The sequence below is a fragment of the Berghia stephanieae genome, chromosome 14 (genome assembly GCF_034508935.2).
Source record: "Berghia stephanieae isolate SIO BIC M18660-M18661 chromosome 14, UCSD_Bste_1.3, whole genome shotgun sequence".
Lineage (NCBI taxonomy): Eukaryota > Metazoa > Mollusca > Gastropoda > Nudibranchia > Aeolidiidae > Berghia > Berghia stephanieae.
The window spans coordinates 18,815,315-18,840,314 of NC_088373.1; the positions used below are offsets into that span (position 1 = coordinate 18,815,315).

At 36.9% G+C, this 25,000-nt stretch overlaps 1 protein-coding gene across 6 annotated transcripts in view; it reads right to left on the reverse strand.

The window, feature by feature from the left end:
- Positions 1-25,000, reverse strand: part of LOC144960006 (uncharacterized) — a 219,998-nt gene that overhangs the window by 23,053 nt on the left and 171,945 nt on the right. For all 6 annotated transcript variants that reach the window (XM_078892938.1, XM_078892937.1, XM_078892939.1 and 3 more), the window contains 3 exons: positions 9,272-9,437; positions 6,625-6,774; positions 3,114-3,332 (listed from right to left, as the gene is read on the reverse strand). In XM_078892938.1, coding sequence (XP_078749064.1) covers positions 3,114-3,332; positions 6,625-6,774; positions 9,272-9,437 — 535 coding nt within the window. The remainder of the gene's footprint in view (positions 1-3,113; positions 3,333-6,624; positions 6,775-9,271; positions 9,438-25,000) is intronic.

The window sequence follows — 25,000 nt, forward strand, 5'->3', positions numbered from 1 at the left end:
ACAGCTCAATAAATGCCGATAACCGGTGTTGACAAAGGACAGTGCTCCTTCTCCCCTCCTCCTGTTTTCTTTTCTTTCCAAAAATACTGCTATAATCATTTTAAGTGAGTTAAAACCTGTTTCGGTCAAACTTGATGACAGTAAAGAGTCAGCATACCACTTACATTGCTATAATTATCATCGTTATCATCATCATCAACCACTATGATGCTGTATTGTGGCAAGTTATTTACTTTACGTTATTTACCTCAAAGGGACAATGGGAGAATGTTCTATTTATACTGCACATTTTGCCTGCTGATGATGGGTCTTTACCAGAAAGAACGAAAGAAAGAGACAGAGAGTTATGAAAGAATATTGCATATGCCTAATAAAGGAATGCGTTTGCATGATTTCAGATACACGTACAATAGCAAAAAGAACTGCTCCCAGAGACTGCGACAAGTGTTTGATATGACAACAAGATAACACAGACCGTTTATAATGTCCCTCTAAGTGGAGGAGGTATGACAATGGGCAAGGCTATGAAACTCTTTTTGAAGATTTAACACAATTCAATTCTTTGGTTTGTGATGAAAACAAGTTGGATGCATCTATTTTTTTAATTCATCAGAAAGAAATGAGATTATTGAAAGCTTAAAACAAAATGATGCTAAGTGGCATAAGTATTGTCGTGTAAAATTTAATGCCATCAAAATTAGGCGATTAGAATTAAAGAAATCTGAAAGAATTGCCCTCCAAGAATTCCAAACTTCGTCATTTGACTTGGAGGAGTCACCCAATGAATATATTTTGCAACCCACGAGAATAATGAGACAACGTTCAAAATTAGAGATTGGCAATAATAAACAAACGTGCTTTTTTGTAAAAACATGGAATCGGGAGTACTCCATTCTGTAATGACAACAGATATGGAAGAAAATATTCGTGAAATAGCGTTATCTATAAAAGATTCTGATATGTTGTCATTTATTGCCGGAGGAGATTTAGTCGCTCAGGAGCCACACTACCGCCCTATACCATAAAATTTGTCATGCACGATACTTTTAAAAAATTTAAAAGATGTCACTGCTGATGATAATCATGATGTCACAGTTCTTGAAAGAAGTCGAGCTTTTGCTAATATTATATCTTTTATAGAAGAGAACCCTGCAACAAATGTGACGATCGACATGAACCACTGTGGAGCTTATTTCCAGAATTTTCAAAAGTGTCCCAAAAACTCATCAAATGTTCATGTAAGAGATAATGTATCGGCACCCGATGCAAGTGTTTAAGGTCCGGTTTGCCTTGCACGGACTTGTGTAGATGCGGGGTGTGTGTTTGTTGGGGGGGGGTGTGTTAGGTCAGTACAGTAATGAGTAAAAATTTTCTCTCTCTCACTTTAGAACGCACATTGTATTGTCGTGGTTATTTCCTCGGATAAGTAATGCTATATAGGAAAAAATAAAAATGCTAAAAAAGCACTGTTATGATAAATTGCCAGAGTGGTTCTATATCAGGTGTTATTTATATGGGTCTTAGCAACCTGTATGCAAATTTTCATGCTTTCATCCCGAATTTGCACAGTTTTAGCCTAATTCCCCCTACTATTCTAGATACAACTCACTTATCATTTCCTTTAAATTTTATGATGTGCAAATAAGTGCATATCGTTTTTAATACATCCAACCTTTCTTATTCAGAGGTCATAATTTATATTTTAAAAAAGGTATAGTAAGATTTAACCAAGAAAAAATATAATTCTTTTTAAAATGTGAGAGTAAGAAAGAATATAAGTTTGAAAATCATAGGATAACCTAACGTGTCCTTAAAACAACCCATAATATTGTTTGATATAAAGCAACATAACATATTCACAGGAATCTCAATATCAAGATTATACAAGTCACGAAATACAACTCACAAATAACAATGTGAAATTGAATGTAAGCTTCAATTTAATATACAAAAACGGATAAAACGAACGTTTCGGGTTTCCCCTTTATCAACAAAACAGGATGAATGAAACATTCAATTAAGCTTACTTACATTCAATTTCCATCCTGTTTTGTTGATAAAGGGGAAACCCAAAACGTACATTTTATCTGTGTTTTCGTATATTTAATTTGAAACTTCCATTCAATTTCACATTGATATTTATTTCTTCGAGCAGCAACATTTACATGACGAAATACAAAACAGGACGATAAGATATTGAAAGCATCAAGACCCACGTAAATAATTTTATTTTAATAAAATAATTTGGCCATTAAAATTTAATATTAAATATTGATGGCTCAAGATGCTATTCGTCTAGGCAGAATGAAGGTATTACCGTTTAGACGAAAAGTATCCCCATTTACACGACATGTATCCCCACTCAGACGATAAACGGTCCCCATTTTGTGTCAAAAATCCCACTTTATAGAAAAGGTAACCCCAGAAAAAAAAAATAATTTAAAAATCACCCATTATGACGAACGAACAGCACGACCGTTTAGAAGAAGAGTTTCACTATTCAATTTAGACGAAAGGTATCCACATTTCGACGTTTAGACGAAGACTACGCCCTTTTAGAGAAAAGTATCCCCATTTAGACGAATACTATCCCAATTTTGATGACAAGTGCGTCCGTTTAGACGAAAAATATTCCCATTTTGACCATAAAAAAAACTATCCCAATTTAGACCAAAAAAAAGTACGCCCATTTAAAAGAAAATTATCCCCATTTAGACGAAAAGTACCGCTGTTTAGTCGAATAGTATCTTAATTTTGACGAAAAGAATCCCAATTTAGACGAAAAATATGCCCATTTAAATAATAGTATCCCCTTTTAGACGAAATACACGCCCAATTAGATGAAAAATATCCCCACGTAGATGAAAAGGATTCCTTTTTAGACAAAAGCACCAAAGAAGAATTAGAAGAAGAAGAAGAAGAAGAAGAAGAAGAAGAAGAAGAAGAAGAAGAAGAAGAAGAAGAAGAAGAAGAAGAAGAAGAAGAAGAAGAAGAAGAGGAAGAACAATAACAACGACGACACCAATAACAATAACAATAATAATGATAATAACAGATAAACCTTAACCAATAACAAATACAAACAACAACGATGATGACTCGATAAGACAAACCTTTTTCTGAGCTATTTCTTTCCGAGCTTTCAAACCTTTAAACCCAGCTTGAATTTTCAAGGCAGCTTTCCCAACTTCCGGGTCGTCTAAATCTATATCCACCACCTCCTCCTCCTCCTCTTCCTTTTTCTTTCCATTTTCCTTTTCTCTCTCCTTCTCTTTATTTTCCATTTTAACGTTATTTTCTATTAGTTTTGCCGGCTCTGTCGTCGGCCCATCCTGTGAGTTAGTAGCAAGCAGCGATAGATGAGAGAATAAATACATAAATAACAGAAGAGGCAAGCTATAGCAATGTTGTTATTGAAGAATCATGAAGGACGATATTTATTGACAATGTGACCAATCCTTTCAAAAAGGTACCATATCGGGTCAAACCTCAACGTTATAATAATATGAGCTGATATCTATATAATATATAATATATATATTTATATATACACACACAAACAAACACACACACACACACATTCGACTTCAACAATATAAATCAACCCGAGATACTACTGTTTTGAAAATGATTGGTCACAAAGCATATTATCAATATATAAATGTTATAAACATAAACAAGTACATGGACCTCAGGTATTGGTCGGTAGTTGTAAGATTACTATCAATCCCACCCCAGCCCACCGCACTCCATAATTATATATATATTAGATAGATAGATAGATGAATAGATAGATAGATAGATAGATAGATAAATAGATAGATAGATAGATAGATAGATAGATAGATAGATAGATAGATAGATAGATAGATAGATGGATAGACATGTAGATAAATATTATATTATATAGATGGATGGATTGATATTTTACTAATATCTTTGCTGTATATATATAAATGTTATCACTGATTAAACATTATTAAAAAGACCTAGATAGTGTTATAAAGTGTTTCCCTGCGAGGCTTCATGTAAAACATTGTGGTCTAAAATCACAATAATAACTTTTAACTATAAACGTAGTTTTCTGGGTCAGATTCTTCGGGACATAACACCGTTTTGAAACGATGGGTCACGAATTCACGTTTCATTGACGGGTTCATCCCTACACAATACTAGATTGAGACGACCGGTCACATATTATCATGTCTAATAAATCCAATAAAGACATCAAGAACTATAAAAGCACATGTTCTTATGAAATGTGCGGCTATGTGGTCTTGTGGTGTAACCTGACCGTTTAACAGCGTTGTCTTTGTCCGAAAAATTGTAATATCGCCTAACAGGCGGCACGTCCCGTCCTACATGTTAAATATTGCTGTTGACCAGGGATCCCTTGTAAAGCTATTTGAGCACATTTAGTGGATGTTGTGCTATATAATAGCCCAATTTAAAAAAATAATAATTCAATAAAGACGTAAAAAACAATCAAAGCACATGTTCTTATGAAATACCATTCTACCCAATTAACATTAAGATTAGCCTGTTGGTATTTCCATGAACTGTCTGCCATCGAGTTCAGAATTCCTATGTCTATCGTCAGTCGTCGCCTTTAAATAACAATGTGAAATTGAATGCATGCTTCAATTTACTATACGAAAACAGATAAAATGGACGTTTTGGGTTTCCCCTTTATCAACAAAAACAAAACCAGAAAGCAGCTTCGTCGTGCTGTGTGGGAACCTATGCTCAGTACGGTTAAGAAGATCTTTATTCAACATCTGATTTGCCCTGCCTGGCATAATACCATATTTAGACAGGTTGTCACAAATACGTCAGTTGTTATTAGAGCGTTAATATGTATGACGTCATAATGCTATATTAGACCACAAATCATTTTAACACGAGCCTCGCAGACAGATGGAAATGTTACCCCACGCCATGATGGTGTTATTGAATAAAGTTGGTTGGGGTTTTGAATAATATACCAAAGAGACCATAAATTTGAGAGAAGGAAATAATTGTTGAAGATAAATATCTGAAAATTTGTGTATCGAACAATAGCAGACAACGCCAGACAAAGCAATATAAAAAATACAAGATAAAATAATTCAAAAATGTGTGGCTGACTGAGATAACACAGAAAGATGCGCAAATGTCATAAATTGAGTTATGTATGCAACAGTGTGTAGACCACATATTTCTGATCATTTACCACTTTAAATTTTCTTTCCACGTCTATTAGAACCCAAGTTATTAATTTTTTTCTGAATAAAATGTGTTGCTATGGGAAACACTTTATCTTCGATTTTGGCTCATACCTTGAATCGAAGATTCCTGGGTTTTCTCAGACTGCCTCACAAATGTCAGGCTTCTTCAACTGGGAATCGAACCTTAAACCTCCTTATTACCAATCAGACGTTCTTCTATTTCACTACAGAGGTTATCCCCTATCCCGTGCTGTATTGTTCAATGTTTGTCCGTTAAGATGTGGATAGAGTTTAGAGCGTGTTGTATGTACCCTTGTGAAAATATAAGCCATTAGTCGCCTGAAATATCGGTTAGCCTCTATGGTGTGCTGATGCGTAGCCATCGTTAACTCATAGCCTGACACTGACCAAAAAATGACGTCAAAAGACAAGCCTCTGGCCACAAAAGAAAACAAATCGTGAGTTGTATTCAATAGTTCAACCAATGGAATAACTTGTTTCCATGAGCTCTACTAAAGACAACTCACTAGACGGTGCACAAACCTAAAAAAGATGACGTCAAGCTATAAGTCCTAGAGGGTTCCAGCGTAGCCATCGTCAACATATAGCCTGACACTAGAACCTTCTAGGCCTGGTAGTTTGACGTCATTTTTTTGGTTTGTGTAGTGTCCAGTGAGTTGTCGTTAGTAGAGCTCAAGGAAACAAATTATTTCATTGGTTTAACTATTGAATACAACTCACGATTTGTTTTCTTTTGTGGCCAAAGACTGGCATTTTGACCTCATTTTTTGGTCAGTGTCAGGCTATAACTTTACGAAGGCCACGGTTCTAGTGTCAGGCTATATGTGACCCAAGGTATCAAAGCGGTATTATGTCCGGATCCACTCGGTAAGGGAAATTGAATTCATAGCCACAAATATCCAACTTGGGTTTAATTTCTGTACGTTATGGTGTAGTATAAAGTCTATTTCTTGCATTGCAAAAACTTCTAAGCTCCAATTTCTCATCATTCTATCTCTAAATACACTTTTTGGTGTCTGAATCATCCGGACATAATACCGTTTTGGGTCACATATGCTAACGATTGCTACGCGGGTGGTGACTGTTTGAGCGGTAACCAGGTTTGAGGTTCGATCCCATGTCGATGCAGATTGATTTTTGGGACTGTGTTTTTGTTGTTTGTTGTTTTTTTTTTGTTTTTTTTTTTGTTTCTTGATTTTTTTATTTTGTTTTTTTTTTTGTTTGTTTTTTTTTTTGGGGGGGGGAAGGGGGTTGGGTTTTTTTTTTTTTGTTTTTTTTTTATTTCTTGTATTTTCATTTGTGCTTTGTGTGACATTGTTTCTTACAAACATATAGATATTATTTTCAGATATTTGAGATTTTAAACTGTATTTTCAGTCACCAAGGAAACAACGACCTGTTTTATAGATACAAGATCTTTTCGTGCCTGGTGACCCCTGAAGCCAGTCTGAATTTTCAAGGCCGCTTTTTGAACTTCCGGGTCACTCAGGTCAATATCTACTTCCTCTTCGTTGTTGTCGTCGTTTGCTTTTTCTGTTTGTTTTTCCTTTTTTGTAAATTTGTTGTTTTTTTTGGTTTGTTTTTTTTTTTTTTTTTGTAGCAGCGGAAAAGAAGAATAAAATATGTAACAGAATAGAAGATTTAGAGATGACATATTTCTGTCTGTACAATACACTGTTTACCTGGTCTCATTGAAAAGTCATGTTTTGAAATTGAAGACTTGATTACACTCATTTCATTATCGTGGAGCCATTGTTATGCTTAGTCCTCAAGTTGTATCCATTTCAGTATTATTTAAGTGTCATTTTTATCTCTCCATAAAAGCCATTTTCAGGATTTTCCCCAAAACTTCACACCCAACCAAAACAAAAATATATTTTTCATCACTCAAACACAATAGCAGTAAAATTCTTGTGATACATACTTTCTTCAGCAAAACATGCTCTTCAACACACTGTTCATTATCCTTAAATTTTATGATGTACAAAAGAAATTTGAATAAGAAAAATGTTGGTTGTATCGTAACGAATGTGACGATTTTCCTGTAGTTGGTATGGAGAGGGTTAAACTAAAATACGATCTCTTTATCCTTTTACCTCACTGAAACCTTTTTTTAAAATTCTCTTTAATTTTTCATTTCTTTCAACAATGGGTCGTCAAATTATTTTCATAATAGTGAAATGTCTAACTACTGACTATAAAATGCAAATAATGTTAGTTATCACACTTCTAGAAATTTAAATATAATATGTGTAAAGCTTCGTTTCTAATCACTATGAATTCTTAATTTTGTGAAAATAGAGCACCGTCTCGCATTTTGGCCATCCATTCACAACGAGTCTGTGAGCTATTCTAAAAATAACCAAATCAAGTTTGTTTTTATCAAAAGTTGACATTGTACATTGTAAGATGTATAAACCTTGTCAAATCTTGACACTTGTAGGAGAAACAAATTTTTTAAATCTTCAGCAGATATGCCAGGGGTTTTTGATGAAGGGCCAAAATTAGTGACAGTGTGCTCTATTTGGTGACGTCACTCTGAAAGCGAATGTGTTTAAAAGCTTGCAGCCAAAACGATGATAAAAAGTGAATGCACCCGACATAAAAAGACAATAGATTGCAATAATTAAAAATCGAATAAAGCTAAGATTAACCAATCATATTATATATAATTTGAGTTATAATAAAAAATATGATTAAATTTAATACAATTCAATAACTTACTTCTTTCAATGTATTTCAATAATTTAAATTATGAAAAAGCATGTGTCAAATGCGTCATTAGTATCTACAGGTGATTCAAATTCAAAGCAAGGATAATGTGCTCAAATTAAATGTCAAATGCATCATTTTAATACTATCATAAATATCCATTTCTTATTATCATTTTAACAATTTCATAACTCTTTCAATCTCTAAATTGAATTGTCAAAATGGCGACCTTAATCAAAATCATTATTATTATTATAAGAAATGATTGTTAAGATAGCGGGTTTTAACAAGCTATTTTTGGTTGTATTTTATTTCAATTATATTACGTGACAGTACGGAATTACTTTGGTGTAAGTACATCTTCTTTGGTGTAAGTACATCTTCTTTGGTGTAAGTACATCTACAATTACGAGTTCTCTTTCTCTCCTACTGAAACCAATCTACTTGTTTTTGTTACTTCATTTCTTAAAGTTTTATATCTGCCTACATTGCCTTTCGTCCACTGACTATCCTAAATTCTAACAGATCAATGACATTTTCTAAAATGATTATTTCTGCAAAGCTCATCGACTTCCTGCACCCGACACGCTATTTAAAACATTGTAAACGACGTTGACTTGTTGTATCAAAAGCTTTATTTATATCGTTATCTAAATTCAAATCAGGACATAATATGTGTTCAATAGAGGTTGAAGAAATTCAGACGAATTATTTAACTATAAAATTTATTCCTGAAAATCTATTTTCAATCAATAGAGGCTGGAAAAACTCAGACGAATCGTTTAACTATAAAAACGATTCTTGAAAATCTCAAGAATTCCTCACCTATTTTGTCTAGTCTTTTACATCGCGCCTGTAACTAAATTGCGACGTGTATGTTTGCGTATTATTATTTTCCTAAAGCGTCTTATTCTCTTACAGCAATATCAATGTGTAACTTCTGCTCTTCTTCAAGTACCAAGTCTGTGCCAGACATCCGCGATCATGGTACGCCATTCATCTCTCTGATCAGATAACCTCAGAAAACGAATATTATTACTCTTCTCTTTCTTTATCACCCAGCTGTTCAAACTATTCAAATATGTTTTTCTTAGTCTAGCTTTCCTCTTTTTACTTTTTATATTTCATGTGAGAGCAAGATGTTCAATACATTTATGTCGATTTAGGTGCCCTAAAAATTGCATTTATTTTTTTCTTAATGTACGAATTAGTAACATTTTTGTTTCAGCTTGCTCTAATACTTCTTTATTAGTTTTCTTCTCTGTCCATGAGAGTCTTGTAACTATTTACCTATAAAAATTAATTCCTCAAAATCTCAAAAAAATCCTCACCTCTCCCTCCGACCGTGCTGACTTCTCCTGGACTTCCTTCCTGGCCTTGAACCCCTTGAACCCTGCCTGGATTTTAATGGCTGCCTTTTCAACATCCGGGTCCTCCAAATCGATGTCTACTTCCTCTTCGTCTTGGGCCACGTCATCACCGCCTTCAGATTTTGTTCTAGGGGGAAGATCGTAATAAAGATAGAATGAAGTTGACGTCACTCAAAGTTTTTTTTTATTTTTGTCATCCACGTTTATGAGCAATTCTCACGAAACTGTATGAACCAAACTATAAAAATTTATGGTTACACAAAGTTTTGTATGTTGGTTCGTTATACGTCCGGATTTATCTTTTGTAAAGCACTGGTGTAAGATAATTTTATAAAATCTAAAAAAGGTGTATAAGAAATAGTACCGGTAAAACAGAAAGGAGGAAGGCTGATTTTTTGGGATTTTTTTTTTCTTATATTTTTTTTCTTTTTACTTTCTCAGGCACTGTTTCAGACACACCTTTTCAGATTTATAAAATTTAGATCTTAAAATGCGGCTACTATGTGGTCTTGTGGTACTACACTCGCTTTCGAATCCAAAGGTCCTGGGTTCGTTTGAGCCTCTCTCGCTCGGCGCATAGTTGAGTCCTTGGAAAATGCTCTTTATTCACATTCTGTCACCGTACTTAGGTGGTCAATGAGTACCTGACCGTTAACAGCGTTGTCTCTGTCTGAAAAAAAATGTATTATCGCCCGACAGGCGTCATGTCCCGTCCTACATTTTAAATGTTCCTGTTAGTCAGGACCCCTTGTAAACCGCTTTGAGCACTTTAGTAGATATTGCTCTATATAAATGCTCAATAAAAAAAATTAAAAAATTAAAGTTGATTGTCAATACCTGACAGACCACGACATAATAACTGTTTAATACGATCAGTCGCATATTTTAAAAAATCCAATTATGATTTCTGTCTGTTCCAATTTATCCTAAAATTCTAACAAGACCTGAGGTGAGCGTATTTTAATGATCATTAAAGGTATTAGATATACTGCTTTGTGCATTGGTTTGATATACAACTATAGATTAATTTTCCAAAGCTTTTTTTTTGTATTATTTTTAGCCAAATATTAATTTAATCTAAACGCGGCTATGCCGTCTAGTGGTATGACACTCGCTTTCGGATCGGAAGGTCCTGGGTTCGTTTGAGCCTCTCTCGCTCGGCGCATAGTTGAGTCCTTGGAAAATGCTCTTTATTCACATTCTGTCACCGTACTTAGGTGGTCAATGAGTACCTGACCGTTAACAGCGTTGTCTCTGTTGGAAAAAAATGTAATATCGCCTAACAGGCGTAATGTCCCGTCCTACATGTTAAATGTTGCTGTTGGCCAGAGAACCTTTGTAAAGCGCTTTGAGCGCGTTTAGTGGATATTCCACTATATAAAAGCTCCATTTAAAAAAAATCAATATCTTCAACGTAGAGATAAGCTAATCTAATGTTATTGTATCAACAAACGTATGACATGAATTTTTCATAGAAACTAAAATATGTATAACTTCGAATGAACATAACGTTTTAAAAAATAATTTAACTGTGAATAATAATAATATATAACGATTTAAAATAATGGAGATCTAATAGATTAACTTTGAATACATGAATACTAATGAGGTAACAATACAACATGACGAAAATTAACCAATAACAAACAAAATGTCAAAAGAGTAACTTTTTCATGATGGAAATTTTTGTATTTGAAGCTTGAAGAAATATTTTAAATAAAACAATTATAATAATAAAAGGGAACAGACGCTATAATTTTATTTACAATGACAGATAGACCTGGACGTTTCTAGTTTCCCCTTTGTCAGCAAAACTAGTTGAATAAGACACTATTGATGAATCGGAGACGTTTATCATTCGTCTTTGTCTTTCTTTCATCGTGTTTTATTGACAAATTGTAGAGATCACCTGTCTTTAGTCTCTCATTCATCGTGTTTTGTTGACAAATGGGAAAAGCTGCAACGTCAACATCTATCTGTCTTTGTCTCTCATTCATCGTGTTTTGTTGACAAATGGGAAAAGCTGCAACGTCAACATCTATCTGTCTTTGTCTCTCATTCATCGTGTTTTGTTGACAAATGGGAAAAGCTGCAACGTCAACATCTATCTGTCTTTGTCTCTCATTCATCGTGTTTTGTTGACAAATGGGAAAAGCTGCAACGTCAACATCTATCTGTCTTTGTCTCTCATTCATCGTGTTTTGTTGACAAATGGGAAAAGCTGCAACGTCCAAATCACCTGTCTTTGTCCCTCCTTTGTCCTTAGTGCCTCATTCATCGTGGTTTATTAACAAATAGTAACGGCCACAACATTAGTCTTTGTCTCTCGTTAGTTTTTAGTGTCTCATCAAATTGTATTTTGTTGACAAAGGGTGAAACCTGAAACGTCGACATCGCCTGTCGTTGTCCCCCATTCGTCTTAGGTCTCTCAGTCATCGTGTTTTGTTGATAAAGGGTGAAACCTGAAACGTCCACATCATCTGTCTTTGTCTCTCGTTAGTTTTTGGTGTCTCAGTCATTGTGTTTTGTTGACAAATTGTAGAGGCCACATCACCTGTCTTTGTCTCTCGTTGGTTTTTAGTGTCTCAGTCATCGTGTTTTGTTGACAAATTGTAGAGGCCACATCACCTGTCTTTGTCTCTCGTTAGTTTTTAGTGTCTCAGTCATCGTGTTTTGTTAATAAATTGTAGAGACCACATCACCTGTCTTTGTCTCTCGTTAGTTTTTAGTGTCTCAGTCATCGTGTTTTGTTGACAAATTGTAGAGGCCACATTACCTGTCTTTGTCTCTCGTTAGTTTTTAGTGTCTCAGTCATCGTGTTTTGTTGACAAATTGTAGAGGCCACATCACCTGTCTTTGTCTCTCGTTAGTTTTCAGTGCCTCAGTCATTGTGTTTTGTTGACAAATTGTAGAGGCCACATCACCTTTCTTTGTCTCTCGTTAGTTTTTAGTGTCTCAGTCATCGTGTTTTGTTGACAAATTGTAGAGGCCACATCACATGCCTTTGTCTCTCGTTAGTTTTTAGTGTCTCAGTCATTGTGTTTTTGTTGACAAATTGTAGAGGCCACATCACCTGTCTTTGTCTCTCGTTAGTTTTTAGTGTCTCAGTCATCGTGTTTTGTTGACAAATTGTAGAGGCCACATCACCTGCCTTTGTCTCTCGTTAGTTTTTAGTGTCTCAGTCATCGTGTTTTGTTGATAACGGGGGAAAGCTGTAACGTTGTTAATTACATTGTAGCTTCTATTCCATTTTAATATTATTTATTGTTATTTGAAACACAACATGAACACAACAAAATCTCTAATTCCTTTCAAAAGCCAATTATATCCCCAAAACATTTCCAAATAAAGTTTCAAAATATCAACAACCGTCTCCAGAGGAGGAAATCATTATAAATCTGATCGTGTTTTGACTTTTGTACATTCTGATCACATGACATGTGAAAAAGTTCTAGCCAGCAAGTAAAATAAACAGTACCGATTTTCTTTGTTTAAAACCAAGCTGCTCATTGCTGGCAGACATGACATCAGACTATTGAATCCTATTTTTTCCAACAGTTTAACAACAACTTGCTTTAGAGAAATACAACTGGCATCAAATAAAAGAGCAAAGACAAAGCTCTTCACAGCGAAATAAAACGTAAATTTGGAATTATCAAAAATCGAAACAAATTAATTTATAAGAAAGAAACCCGGATGTTTTCCATTAATTTTTTGATGATTTATTGCATCAATAAAAAACAATTAATTAAATTCTCAAGATTAAAAATAAAAAATTAAAAAAAAACAACAGCATCGTTACGGGTAGGACTGTAAAATTAACAACGGAAAAATATTGCCTAATTTAGTCTAGTACCCGAATGAAAAAAAAAAAAAAAACAATTTGAATTTCATTTTGTTGTCCAAAGTAAAAGAACGGAATAATACAGAATTGCAATGGCAAAAAAGCAAAGATATTTCCACGGTTTGGGTAGATTAGTGAATGAAATCATTTTGGTTAGAAATAAATATTCATCACTCAGTATCTCCTATGACATATAGACATCGGTAAATAAGTGAATGAAGGAATGAATGAACGAATAACTAAATAGATACATGAATAAAAATAGATATATAAATAAATAAATAATAAATAATTGATATATAAATAGATAAATAAAGAAAGAATAGATATATAAATAAATAAATATATAAATAAATAAACTTAAAAAATAGAGATATAAATGAATTAATTAATTAATTCATTCATTCACTACATTTTTTCAAAAATAAAAACAAAACATATATGACAATCGATTTATACTAAAATGTGGCTCAACAAAAGTGTCCTCGGTCGTATTCGAACACGGGAAGGTCCTGTTTACAGCCACTCACACTCGCTGCTTAACCATTGGGCTACAGACTAGCTTGGGTTTTGAATAGTAAAACAAAAATACGCCTACAGTTTTAGAAATGTCTAATAATATTATTTGTTATGACAAAACAAACCTTCTGAAAAAAGATAAAGTTGAGAATTTTTTTGTTAACTGCAAACACGTTCGCACACGCAACACACACACATACACACACACACATATATATACAACACACTGCCTTACAGAATACACACCACGAATTGACTATGTTCTGATATATCAAGGCAACTTAAGTCCACATAACCACTATATCACTAATATATATATATATATATATATATATATATATATATATATATATATATATATATATATATTATATATATATATATATATGTCAACTTCAACAATCAACAACAACTGAAACCCATGTAACACACAGTCCTGACGATGGCCGTAAACATTGATGTTGACAGACTCCAAATTCGTGGTAAATATTACAATTATATATATATATATATATATATATATATATATATATATATATATATATATATATATATATATATATATATATATATAATCACCTACAGCACCAATTTCGGAATTAATATAATTTATAACATCAGTTTTGAAAAGATGAAAAGTCCGTATTTATTCGCTATTAATCATTACTATTCTACTATTAATATTCTCACTATTCCTTCATCACTTATAATGAAATGCAAAGAACCTAATAACTACCATCTCATTCTTCTACAACAACAATAATAATATTATAACCGACTGTTCATAGCATCATCCATCCATTACTGTCGATACAATTTTTGGATAAATGGAGAGTTTTATTCTGTCGTCTTGTATCCACAATATTCTCTACCAATCGTCAAGCTCTCAAAAGGTTTTTTTTTTACATTTTTTTCCTATGAACGAAAAGAAAAATATTAAGAAAGAGAGAGAGAGAGAGACAGAGAGAGAGAGAGAGAGAGAGAGAGAGAGACACAGAGAGAGAGAGAGAGAGAGAGCGAAAGAGATAAACAGATGGATAGCTAGCTATCTATATATGTAGATGAATAGATAGATAGATAGAAAGAGAGAGAGAAAGACAGAGAGAGAAAGAAAGAGAGAGAGAGAGAGTAAGAGAGAGAGAAGGAGAGAGAGAGAGTGGTATCCAAAGGGTAGCAAGCAATTGTTATCGTTCCGTTTCACGCTATAGAAACCGGGATAAACTCAGGCTTCATGGACCACCTTTTAGACGTAAGAGATATTAAAGACGGTTATAAACATTATCTGCTTGGGAATTTGTATTCTTTCTTCTCAATAACATTATAATAGATAAATAAATGATTAAAATTCCCTTTATTCATCCCATAGGGGAAATTTGTCTCTATGGTCTATCCCAAGGGAAGACTGGAATAACCCAAGCGTCAGCCGTAGTGCAGCGCCGCAAATTGAGCTAAGGCGAGGTGATGTGACTTGCTCAAGGCCACACAGGGCAGCGGCGGGTGATCGAACTTGATACCTTTCGGGTAGGAAGCAAAGACCGTACCGCTGAGCCACGCAAGCACATCTTATAGATAATTTCAGATATTATTAAAAACTCAAGCTTCACCACTCGAAACCGCCACAATTTAATACCGTTTCGACATGGCGCATCACAAATATATTATGAAGATATTATTATAAGGCTTTATGACGTCACACTCGCCTCGACCAATCAACGACTGATTTAGACGACCATTGTTGTTTCCTAGGATACAGATAATGTGATAATACGAGGGGGTTGTTTTGTTGACGCTATAACTGGATATAGGGAATGCGATTAGCGGAAGAGTAGCTTCCCTTGATTGGACGTCACCCATAGTCTGTGACGTGCCCGGCGGAAAAGTTATTAGAGAGAGAACGTCATGTTAGTTCTGCGCACGCGTCTCTCGTCCTCGCTTCCGCGCACAACCAACATGACGTTCTCTCTCTAATAACGTTTTTAACGGTGACGTCACAGACTATGGGTGACGTCCAAACAAGGGACGCTACTCTTCCGCTAATCTCATTCCCTATAGATTTTCTATGTAGGAGGTCTGTTGTGTGGAATGAATTGTATTATACACTTCCTTTTATAGCATTGCCATGCGTTATGTTCGTGGAATAGAATTATGGGTAATGATTCGGCAGACAGTATCTTGGAAAATGATGTCATATTCTGAAGAAATATTCTGTGCGTTCTATCCAAAGAGTAGCAAGCAAATGATATATTATCCGTTTCACGCTGTAGAAACCGGGATAAACTCCGGCTCCATGAGCCTTACGGATAAGGCTCTATAATCACATTATCTCACCGCACTCAGGTGTAATAATATTATGAGTAACTGGCCGTTAACAGCGTTGTCTCTGTAGGAAAATAAAAATGAAATATCGCCTAACAGGCGTCATGTCATGTCTCGACCTACACGTTACGTGATGCCGTTGGACAACAGGGACCCTTTGTAAAGCGCTTTGAGCACATTTTGTGGATATTGCTCTATGTAAAGTTTCATTTTTTTTTTTTTTAAAATAACAAAATAGAAACAGGGATGTAGATACTCCGACAAATGTTCAGATTTGTGCAAATTTTAGTAAGTGTGTCCATTCTCAACCATGACGAATAAAATATTAAACCCAAGTTCCATATCTATGGCGGTCACTATAGCTCAGTTGGTAGAGCACTCGCTTCACACGCAAAGGGACCGGATCGATCCCGGGTGCAGTCGAGATCTTATTTTCCGTCATGTCTCGTCCTACATGTTAAGTGTTGCTGTTATCTAGAGACCCCTTGTAAAGCGCTTTGAGCACGTTTAGTGGATATTGCGCTATATGAAAGCTCAATTTGTCAAATTTTATTTTAGTAAATAGGCTTCATTTTAGATACCCTATAATACAATCTTAAGATCATATTTATGACGGGGGAAAATTCGTATCGATAGACCGGCGTCCGGTCTAAAAGGTAGCAAGCAATTGCTATTGTTCGTTTAACGCTATACAAGACGTTTTATGTCGTTGTTTCCTTCCCTCCTCTTCCTACATCAATCAATCCTTGACAAGTTTGTCTGATATTTTTTTTTCAAATTCCCCAAAGGGGCGTTCTAGAATGTTCATCCTTCTATTATCGATTTTGTGACGGCTTGCTTCTTCATTTTTAAGGAAAAATGTGTTCCTTGGGGGGGTTTTTTTGGGGGTTTTTTTTTCCATTCTATGTTTCCCCGGGGAGTTGGAAGAAGGGGCGGGGGATGGGGTTGGGGTAGGGGGGGGGGCGAGGGGGCGGGGAGTATAGATAGAACGAAGATGACGTCACTCAAGGCTTTGTTATTGTATTTTGCCATCCGCGTTTGTGAATGATTCTCACTCAACTGTATCAACCACACTATAAAAGTTCAAGGTTACACATAGTTTTGTGTGTTGGTCCGTTATACTTCCGGATGGCAATGTTATGAGCTTCTTAGCCAAGCGCATACTATCTATAGATATTATGCGCTTGGCTAAGAGGCTCACAATATTGCATTCCGGAAGTATAACGGACCAACACACAAAACTGTGTGTAGCCTTGAACGTTTGTAGTCTGGTTAATGCAGTTTAGTGAGAATTACTCATAAACGCGGATGGCAAAAAACAATAACAAAGACCTGAGTGACGTCAACATCATTCTATCTATAGAGATTGCAACTTTTCTCCCGCCAACTTCAGGTTAGTTTGAATGTGTCGTTGTGTGCTGTGTTTGAAAGAGGAAGACTGGACACCGGATAGAGGGAGGTAGGTAGGGGGGGGGGGGGGGAGAGAGGAAGGTTTAGATAGCACATCTTGTCCCCGACAACTTCAGATTTGTTTCAATTGGGGTTTTTATTATGTGCTTGAAAGAGGAAGACTGGATGCCGGAGGGGGGAGGGGGGGGGGGGGGAGTAGAGTTTAGAAATTGTATTTTTCCCTGCCAACTTCAGGTTAACTTGAATGTGTTGTTGTGTTTGATGTGGAAGACTGGATACCGGAGGGGGAGAGGGGGGTGGGAAGGAAAATCTAGAAACTGCATCTTGTCCCCGACAACTTCTGGTTAACTTGAATGTGTTGTTGTGTTTAATGTGGAAGACTGGATACCGGAGGGGAGAGGGGGGTGGGAAGGAAAGTCTAGAAATTGCATCTTGTCCCCGACAACTTCTGGTTAACTTGAATGAGTTGTTGTGTTTGATGTTGAAGACTGGATACCGGAGGGGGAGAGGGGTGGGAAGGAAAGTCTAGAAATTGCATCTTGTCCCCGACAACTTCTGGTTAACTTGAATGTGTTGTTGTGTTTGATGTGAAAGACTGGATACCGGAGGGGGAGAGGAAGGCGAAAGGGGGGGGGGGAGGAGAGAGGAAAGTCTAGAAATTGCACCTTGTCCCCGACAACTTCAGTTTTGTTTGAATGTGTTGTGTTTGAAAGAGGAAGACTGGACACCGGAGGGGAGGGTGGGGGGAGGAAATTTTAGTGATTGCATCTTATCCTCAACAACTTGGGGTTAACTTGAATGTGATGTTGTGTCTTAAAGAGAAAGACTGGATACTAGAGGGAGGGGTGGGGATGGGGGGGGGAGTTTAGAGATTGCATCTGTCCCCGACATATTCAGGCTAGTTTGAATGTGTTGTTGTGTTTGTTGGATGATCAGAAGACTGGAAACTAGAGGGAAATGGGGGTCGTGGGGGGGGGGAGAGAGGAAAGTCTAGAGATTGCATCTTGTCCCCGACTATTTCAGGTTTGTTTGAATAATATATTTTGTTCGGGTGTTTGAAAGAGGAAGACAGGACAACGGAGGGAGGGAAGGGAGGGGGGAGGAAAGTTTAGAGAGTACATCTTGTCCTCGACAACTTCAGTTTTGTTTTGATGTGTTTTTTGTGTTTGAAACAGGAAAACTCGACACCCGAGGGAGGGAGGGGGTGGGGAATAGAGTTTAGAGATCGCATCTTGTCCCCGCCAACTTCAGGTTATCTTGAATGTGTTGTTGTGTTTTCCAATGTGATAGAGGGAGAATGAACACCGTGCACTCTCATGCCATTTGTCACCCACCGTCCCAAATCGGTGCCATTTCGGGGGTTTAACAAGTTCGCAAAATGTGATTTAAAATAAATTTTAATTTAAAGTACTGACCAGAAAAACTACTCCTTTTAAATTCTACTAAATCTATTGTCTTTAGTAAAACATTAGGCCTACATTAAAATCTTGACTGCATCCGGAATCGATCTTGGTCCCTTTGGGTGAGCAGCGAGTTCTCTACCAATAGTCTTCAACAGTCGTAACGTCACTTCCTTCCTAATGACGCATGGTAACTTAGTAACAATTGCTCTAAACTATCGGAACACTGGCGGACGCTCGTATGAAATATTTCTCCGGCGAGCATAAAAGCGTATCCAGAGGGGGGGGAAAACAAAAATTCGATCATGTTTTGACTTTTACACATTCTGATCACAAGGCATATGAAAAGTTCTAGCCAGCATGAAGAATAAAAAGTAATGATTTTCTTTGTTTAGAACCAAGATGGCCGCCGTTGCCGGACGGCGTGACATCAGACTACTGAATCCAATTCATTTATCGGGACCTCCATCATACTACAGTGATAAGAATTGACACTTAGACAGTCACGCCTTTCAGACAGTCGTCATAATGTAAACAATGGCAATGATTGGTAAACATAGCAAACTACGGAGGTTTTACGATTGATGACACGCGCCTAAATAAAATACACGCTGTTCTACCACTTGATCAATAGAACCAACACAGAAAACCATTGTGTTAATTTAAACGTTTATAATAATATGATTGAGAAAATCGTCTGATAACTCGTCACAGATTTGACGGTATGAAAACAATAACAACGATCAGAGAGAGGTCGATTTCATTCACGTTATTGTTTATAAACAACCAACTATGTTTGTCCGAGCACGTATGAAATGTGTCACAAATTCCATGTTTTGATTGGTCAAAAAGCTACTGGTTAATTTGGCGCGGACTGAGCTATGAAAATAAGTTTGTTGCTTTTTTTTTTTTTGGAGAGGGTCTTCTTTCTCACTTCTTATAGATAGTATGCGCTTGGCTTAGAAACTCAAAACATTGCCATCCGGAAGTATAACGGACCAACACACAAAACTATGTGTAACCTTGAACGTTTATAGTCTGGTTAATACAGTTTAGTGAGAATAGGCTTCAACAGTCGTAACGTCACTTCCCTCATAATGACGAATGGTGACTTAGTAACTGGTTCTAAACTATCGGAACAATCACAAGACATATGAAAAGTTCTAGCCAGCATGAAGAATAAAAAGTACAGATTTTCTTTGTTGCTGGGCGATGTGACATCATACTATTGAATCAAATTATTCATAAACATGGATGGCAAAAAAGAAATAAAAACAAAGACCTGAGTGACGTCAACTTCGTTCTATCTACAGGCGTCAAACTTAACAGATAAATTGCCTGACTCTCCCACCCACTTCTCGTGTCTTCTTTCCTCCTTTCACCTCCATCTTCTACCATGTCAGGATGGGGGGGGGGGGGGGGGGGGGGCGGGGGGGGGGGGGAAGGGGACGGGGCAGGGGGGAATTCCCAGCAGGCCGATCCAGAATGTTCTTTTCCTCATTTCCGATCGATTTCGAACTTCTTCGCCTCGTCTTCTTCCTTGTCACTCTTTTATTCGCCTTTTTCGTTAATTCGTGTAAGCTAGAATAGAACAGAACACTCCCTTCGGTGCCCAACCTACCTTAGCAAAAACACGCTTCTTTGGTTGTTTGTTTGTTTGTTTTTAAGGGTTTTACGGCGCTTGCAAAACAAATAGATAGTTCGAAGATGACGTCACTCAGGTTTTTGTTATTGTTTTTTTGCCATACACGTTTATGAGTAATTCTAACTGAACTGTATTAACCAGACTATAAACGTTCAAGGTTACACATAGTTTTGTGTGTTGGTCCGTTATACTTCCGGATGACAATGTTTTGAACTTCTTAGCCAAGCGAAAACTATCTATAAATTATAATATCAGCGCCAGTAAAAAGGAAGAAAATGGGATAGTAAATAGTTCTAGAATTACAATTAAAGCATCCAAGAAAAAGTAAGACATAGGGGAACTGGGAACAAATAGGGATCAGATGTAGATTCCAACAGCATACCATCAATGTACTTATAAAACAGATTTAGGGGGATAACAGTACCAAGTTCTTTATTTGTCTTGTATGTCTGCGTATGTGTGTGTGTGTGTGTTGTGTGTGTGTGCACGTGACTTAAAATCTAATTCAGATCTTGCTTTTAGAATTTTAGAAGTGATATATAATAAGTATGCCTCATTGCAGACGGTGTTGGTTTCTAATAGAAAGTATGCGCTTGGCTAAGAAGTTCACAACATTGCCATCCGGAAATATAACGGACTAACACACAAAACGATGTGTAACCTGGAACGTTTATAGTCTGGATAATACAGTTTAGTGAGAATTACTCATAAACGCAGATGACAAAAAAAAAAAAAAAAAAATACAATGAAAAAGACCCGAGTGACGTCATCTTCATTCTATCGAAACTTCAGGAATCTTAAATATTCTAAATCTGATAAATTCGTCTTTAAAATCAATTTTCCTCACAAGAAAATTCCAATATTATGTCAAACATAACATTACATGCTAAACGGCTTTTTTTCTTTCTTTCGTGTGTGTGTGATGGGGGGGGGGGGGTGTCTCGTTCTACATGTTACGCGTTGCTCATGGTCTGGGACCCCTTGTAAAGCGCGTTGAGCATGTTTAGAGGAAATTGCGCTATATAAACGCTTAATTTAAAAAAAAATAATGATGTGGTGGATTTTTCATTCAGTTTTGAGTCCCCTGTTTTAGAGGGATATTTTGGACAAGATGAGGAGTATTATATAATCGATCAATATTTGAAGGATGAATTTACTGGCCTAAATATTTATTTAAGAACCCAGGACCTTCCTTTCGAACGCGAGTGTCGTCATACCAGAAGACCAGACCACGTCATAGCCCCAAGGTCATCTGTGTAAACAAAACGCTTCCATCTTTCCCTTGAGGTAATAGCATTCAATAGTCTGATGTCACGTCGCCCAGCAACGGCGGCCATCGTCGTTCTTACCAAAGAAAATCGGTACTTTTAATTCTTCATGCTGGCTAGAACTTTCATATGTCATGTGATCAGATGTGTAAAAGTCAAAACATGATCATATTTATAAGTTTTTCTCTTCTCGATGCACTTTTATGCTCGTCGGAGAAATATTTCATAAGGGCGTCCGCCATTGTTCCGATAGTTTAGAGCCAATTAATAAGTTACTATGCGTCATTACGAGGGAAGTGACGTCACGACTGTTGAAGCCTATTGAATCAGTGGTAGGATCGTATCGTGTTCTACAGACATTTGGCTTTAAAATGAATCAGTTTTTTTTTGTTTTGTTTTTGTTTTTGTTTTTTTTGTTTTTGGGGGGGGGAAGGGGGAGGGGTTGGTTTTGCTTGCTTTTCGATTTTCTACACCCCCAGTGTTTATAAACGAGCTTTTATATAGCGCAATATCCACTAAACCTGCTCACTGCGCTAAACACGGGGTCCCTGGTCAACAGCGACCCAGGACCTTCCGATCCGAAAGCGAGTGCCATACCTCTAGACCACCTAGCCGCACAGTTCATATGTGTAAACAAAACACTCCCATCTTCCCCTTGACGTAATTCAATCGGAGGTAATCGTATCGTGTTCTACAGACATTAGGATTTTAAAAGAAACAGTTTTTTTTTGGGTAGGTCTTGCTTACTTTTAGATATTCTACAACTCCAGTGTTTTTCAAATCACCACCAAAGGCCGGTCTGTATCAAACATCCTTGATTGAATTTATTCATTCACGGAGGTAGATGATGGGCGGGGGGGGGGTAGTTATTACCGTCTGGAAGGGGTTGGGGTGGGGGGGGGGGGGCGTATGGCTAGAGCAGAAAACCGGAAGAGAGAGAGAGAGAGAGAGAGAGAGAGAGAGAGAGAGAGAGAGAGAGAGTGTGTGTGTGTGTGTGTAGAGGGGATAATAGATAGACATCATTACGGAGTTAAACTTGAAATGAAAGGGACGGGTTTTCTGGCCAAAATTTTCTAAACACTCCCATCTTCCCCTTGACGTGATTCAATTGGAGGTAATCGTATCGTCTTCTACAGACATTTGGCTTTAAAATGAACGAGTTTTAACTCTCTCCTTACCAGCCATTTTCAGGATTTCCCCCAAAACTTCACACCCAACTAACACAAAAATATATTTTTTATCACTCACAACACAATAGCAGTAAAATTCCTGCGATACATAATTTCTTTAGCAAAACATGCTCTACAACACACTGTTCATTTTCTTTAAAATTTGATGATGTACAGAAGAAATTTGAAAAAGAAAAATGTTTATTATCGTAACGAATGTGATGATTTTCCTGTGGTTGGTACGGAGAGGGTTAAAGTTGGTTTTGCTTGATTTTCGATATTCTACAACTCCAGTGTTTTGAAATCACCAGCCAAAAAATGAGCTTTTATAAAGCGCAATATCCACTAAACGTGCTCAAAACGCTTTACAAGGGGTGAATGGTCAAAATGTAGGACGGGACATGGCTGGATGTTAGGCGATATTACAATTTATTTCTGAAAAAAATACAATGCTGTTAACGACCAGTACTGATTTTACACCTGAGTACGGTGAGAGAATGTGAGTAAAGAGCCTATTTCCAAGGACTCAACTATGCGCCGAGCGAGGCACGAATGAACGAACCCAGGACCTTCCGATTCAAAAGCGAGCGTCATACCACAAGACCACATAGCCGCACAAAGGCTGATCAGTGTTTTTCAAATCACCACCAAAGGCTGGTCTGTATCAAACACCCTTGATTGAATTCATTCATTCACTGAGGTAGATGATGGGGGGGGGGGGGGGGAGATAGTTATTACCGTCTGGAAGGGGTACGGGGGGGGGGGTTGGGGGGAGGGGGGAGGGGGGGGAGTTAGTATGCCTAGACCAGAAAACCGGAAGAGAGTGTGGGGGGAAGGGAGGGGGAGGGGGTGTAGATCGGATAATAGGTAGACATCATTACGGAGTTAAACTTGAAATGAACGGGGCTTCTTTTATTTTTTTTTTGTAATGGGCCAAAACTAAAACCAATTCATCCTGTTTTGTTGATAAAGGGGAATTGCGATCCACTGAATGAACGGCTGATGCCAAAAGTCGAAAGGGGCAGACTCAAAGAAAACTGGAAAAAGAACCTTGAATAAAGAGCTTAGAGTGGGCTGGCCTGACTAAAGAATAGTATTGGTGTCCATGCAGCCGACAGACAGAAACCGATGTCCTCGTTAGATGCCTCTAGGCTATAAACTGTGCATTCAATTGGATTCAATAGTCTGATGTCACGTCCCCCCAGCAACCAGCAGCTTGGTTCTAAACAAAGAAAATCGGTACTTTTTATTCTTCATGCTGGCTGGCTAGAACTTTTTCACGTGTCATGTGATCAGAATGTATAAAAGTCAAAACATGATTTGATTTATATTGTTTTTCTCCTCTGGATACACTTTTATGCTCGTCGGAGAAGTATTTCATACGGGTGTCCGCCATTGTTTTGATAGTTTAGAACCAGTTACCATGCGTCATTACGGGGGAAGTGACGTCACGACTGTTGAAGCCTATTAACCAGTAGACTTTTGACCAATCAAACATGGAATTTGTGACACCCCTTCACATGTGCTCGGACAAGCAAGGTTGGTTGTTTATAAACAAAACTGTGAATGAAATCGAGCTCTCTCTGATTATTGTTATTGTTTTTTATACCGCCAAATGGGTGACTGGTTATCACACGATTTTCTCGATCACATTATAAACGGCTTAAGTTTACACATAAATTGCTGTGTTGGTTTATTGATCAAACGGTAGTACAGTGGGTATTTTACTTAGACACAGACCAATGCAGTTTGCTATGTTTACCAATCACTGTCATTGTTTACATTATGACGACATTATGAGAGGCGTGGTTATCTAAGTGTCTATAGCATCGGTGTCCACCGAGTGCATTCAACTTCCACTCCGTTCTGCCTTGCCCTCCATTTGACCTTTCCCCTTAGTCGGTCTCTTGTTTAAATCATAACAAAGTGAGTGCAACTCACTCGTTTTAGTTGCCGAACCGTACATGAATCGAACGCGAACGTTTTATCTCGGAATTGGATTCAGTAGTCTGATGTCACGCGCCCGGCAACGGCGGCCATTTTGGTTCTAAACAAAGAAAATCTTTACTTTTTATTCTTCATGCTGGCGAGAACTTTTCATTCCCTTTTCATATGCCTT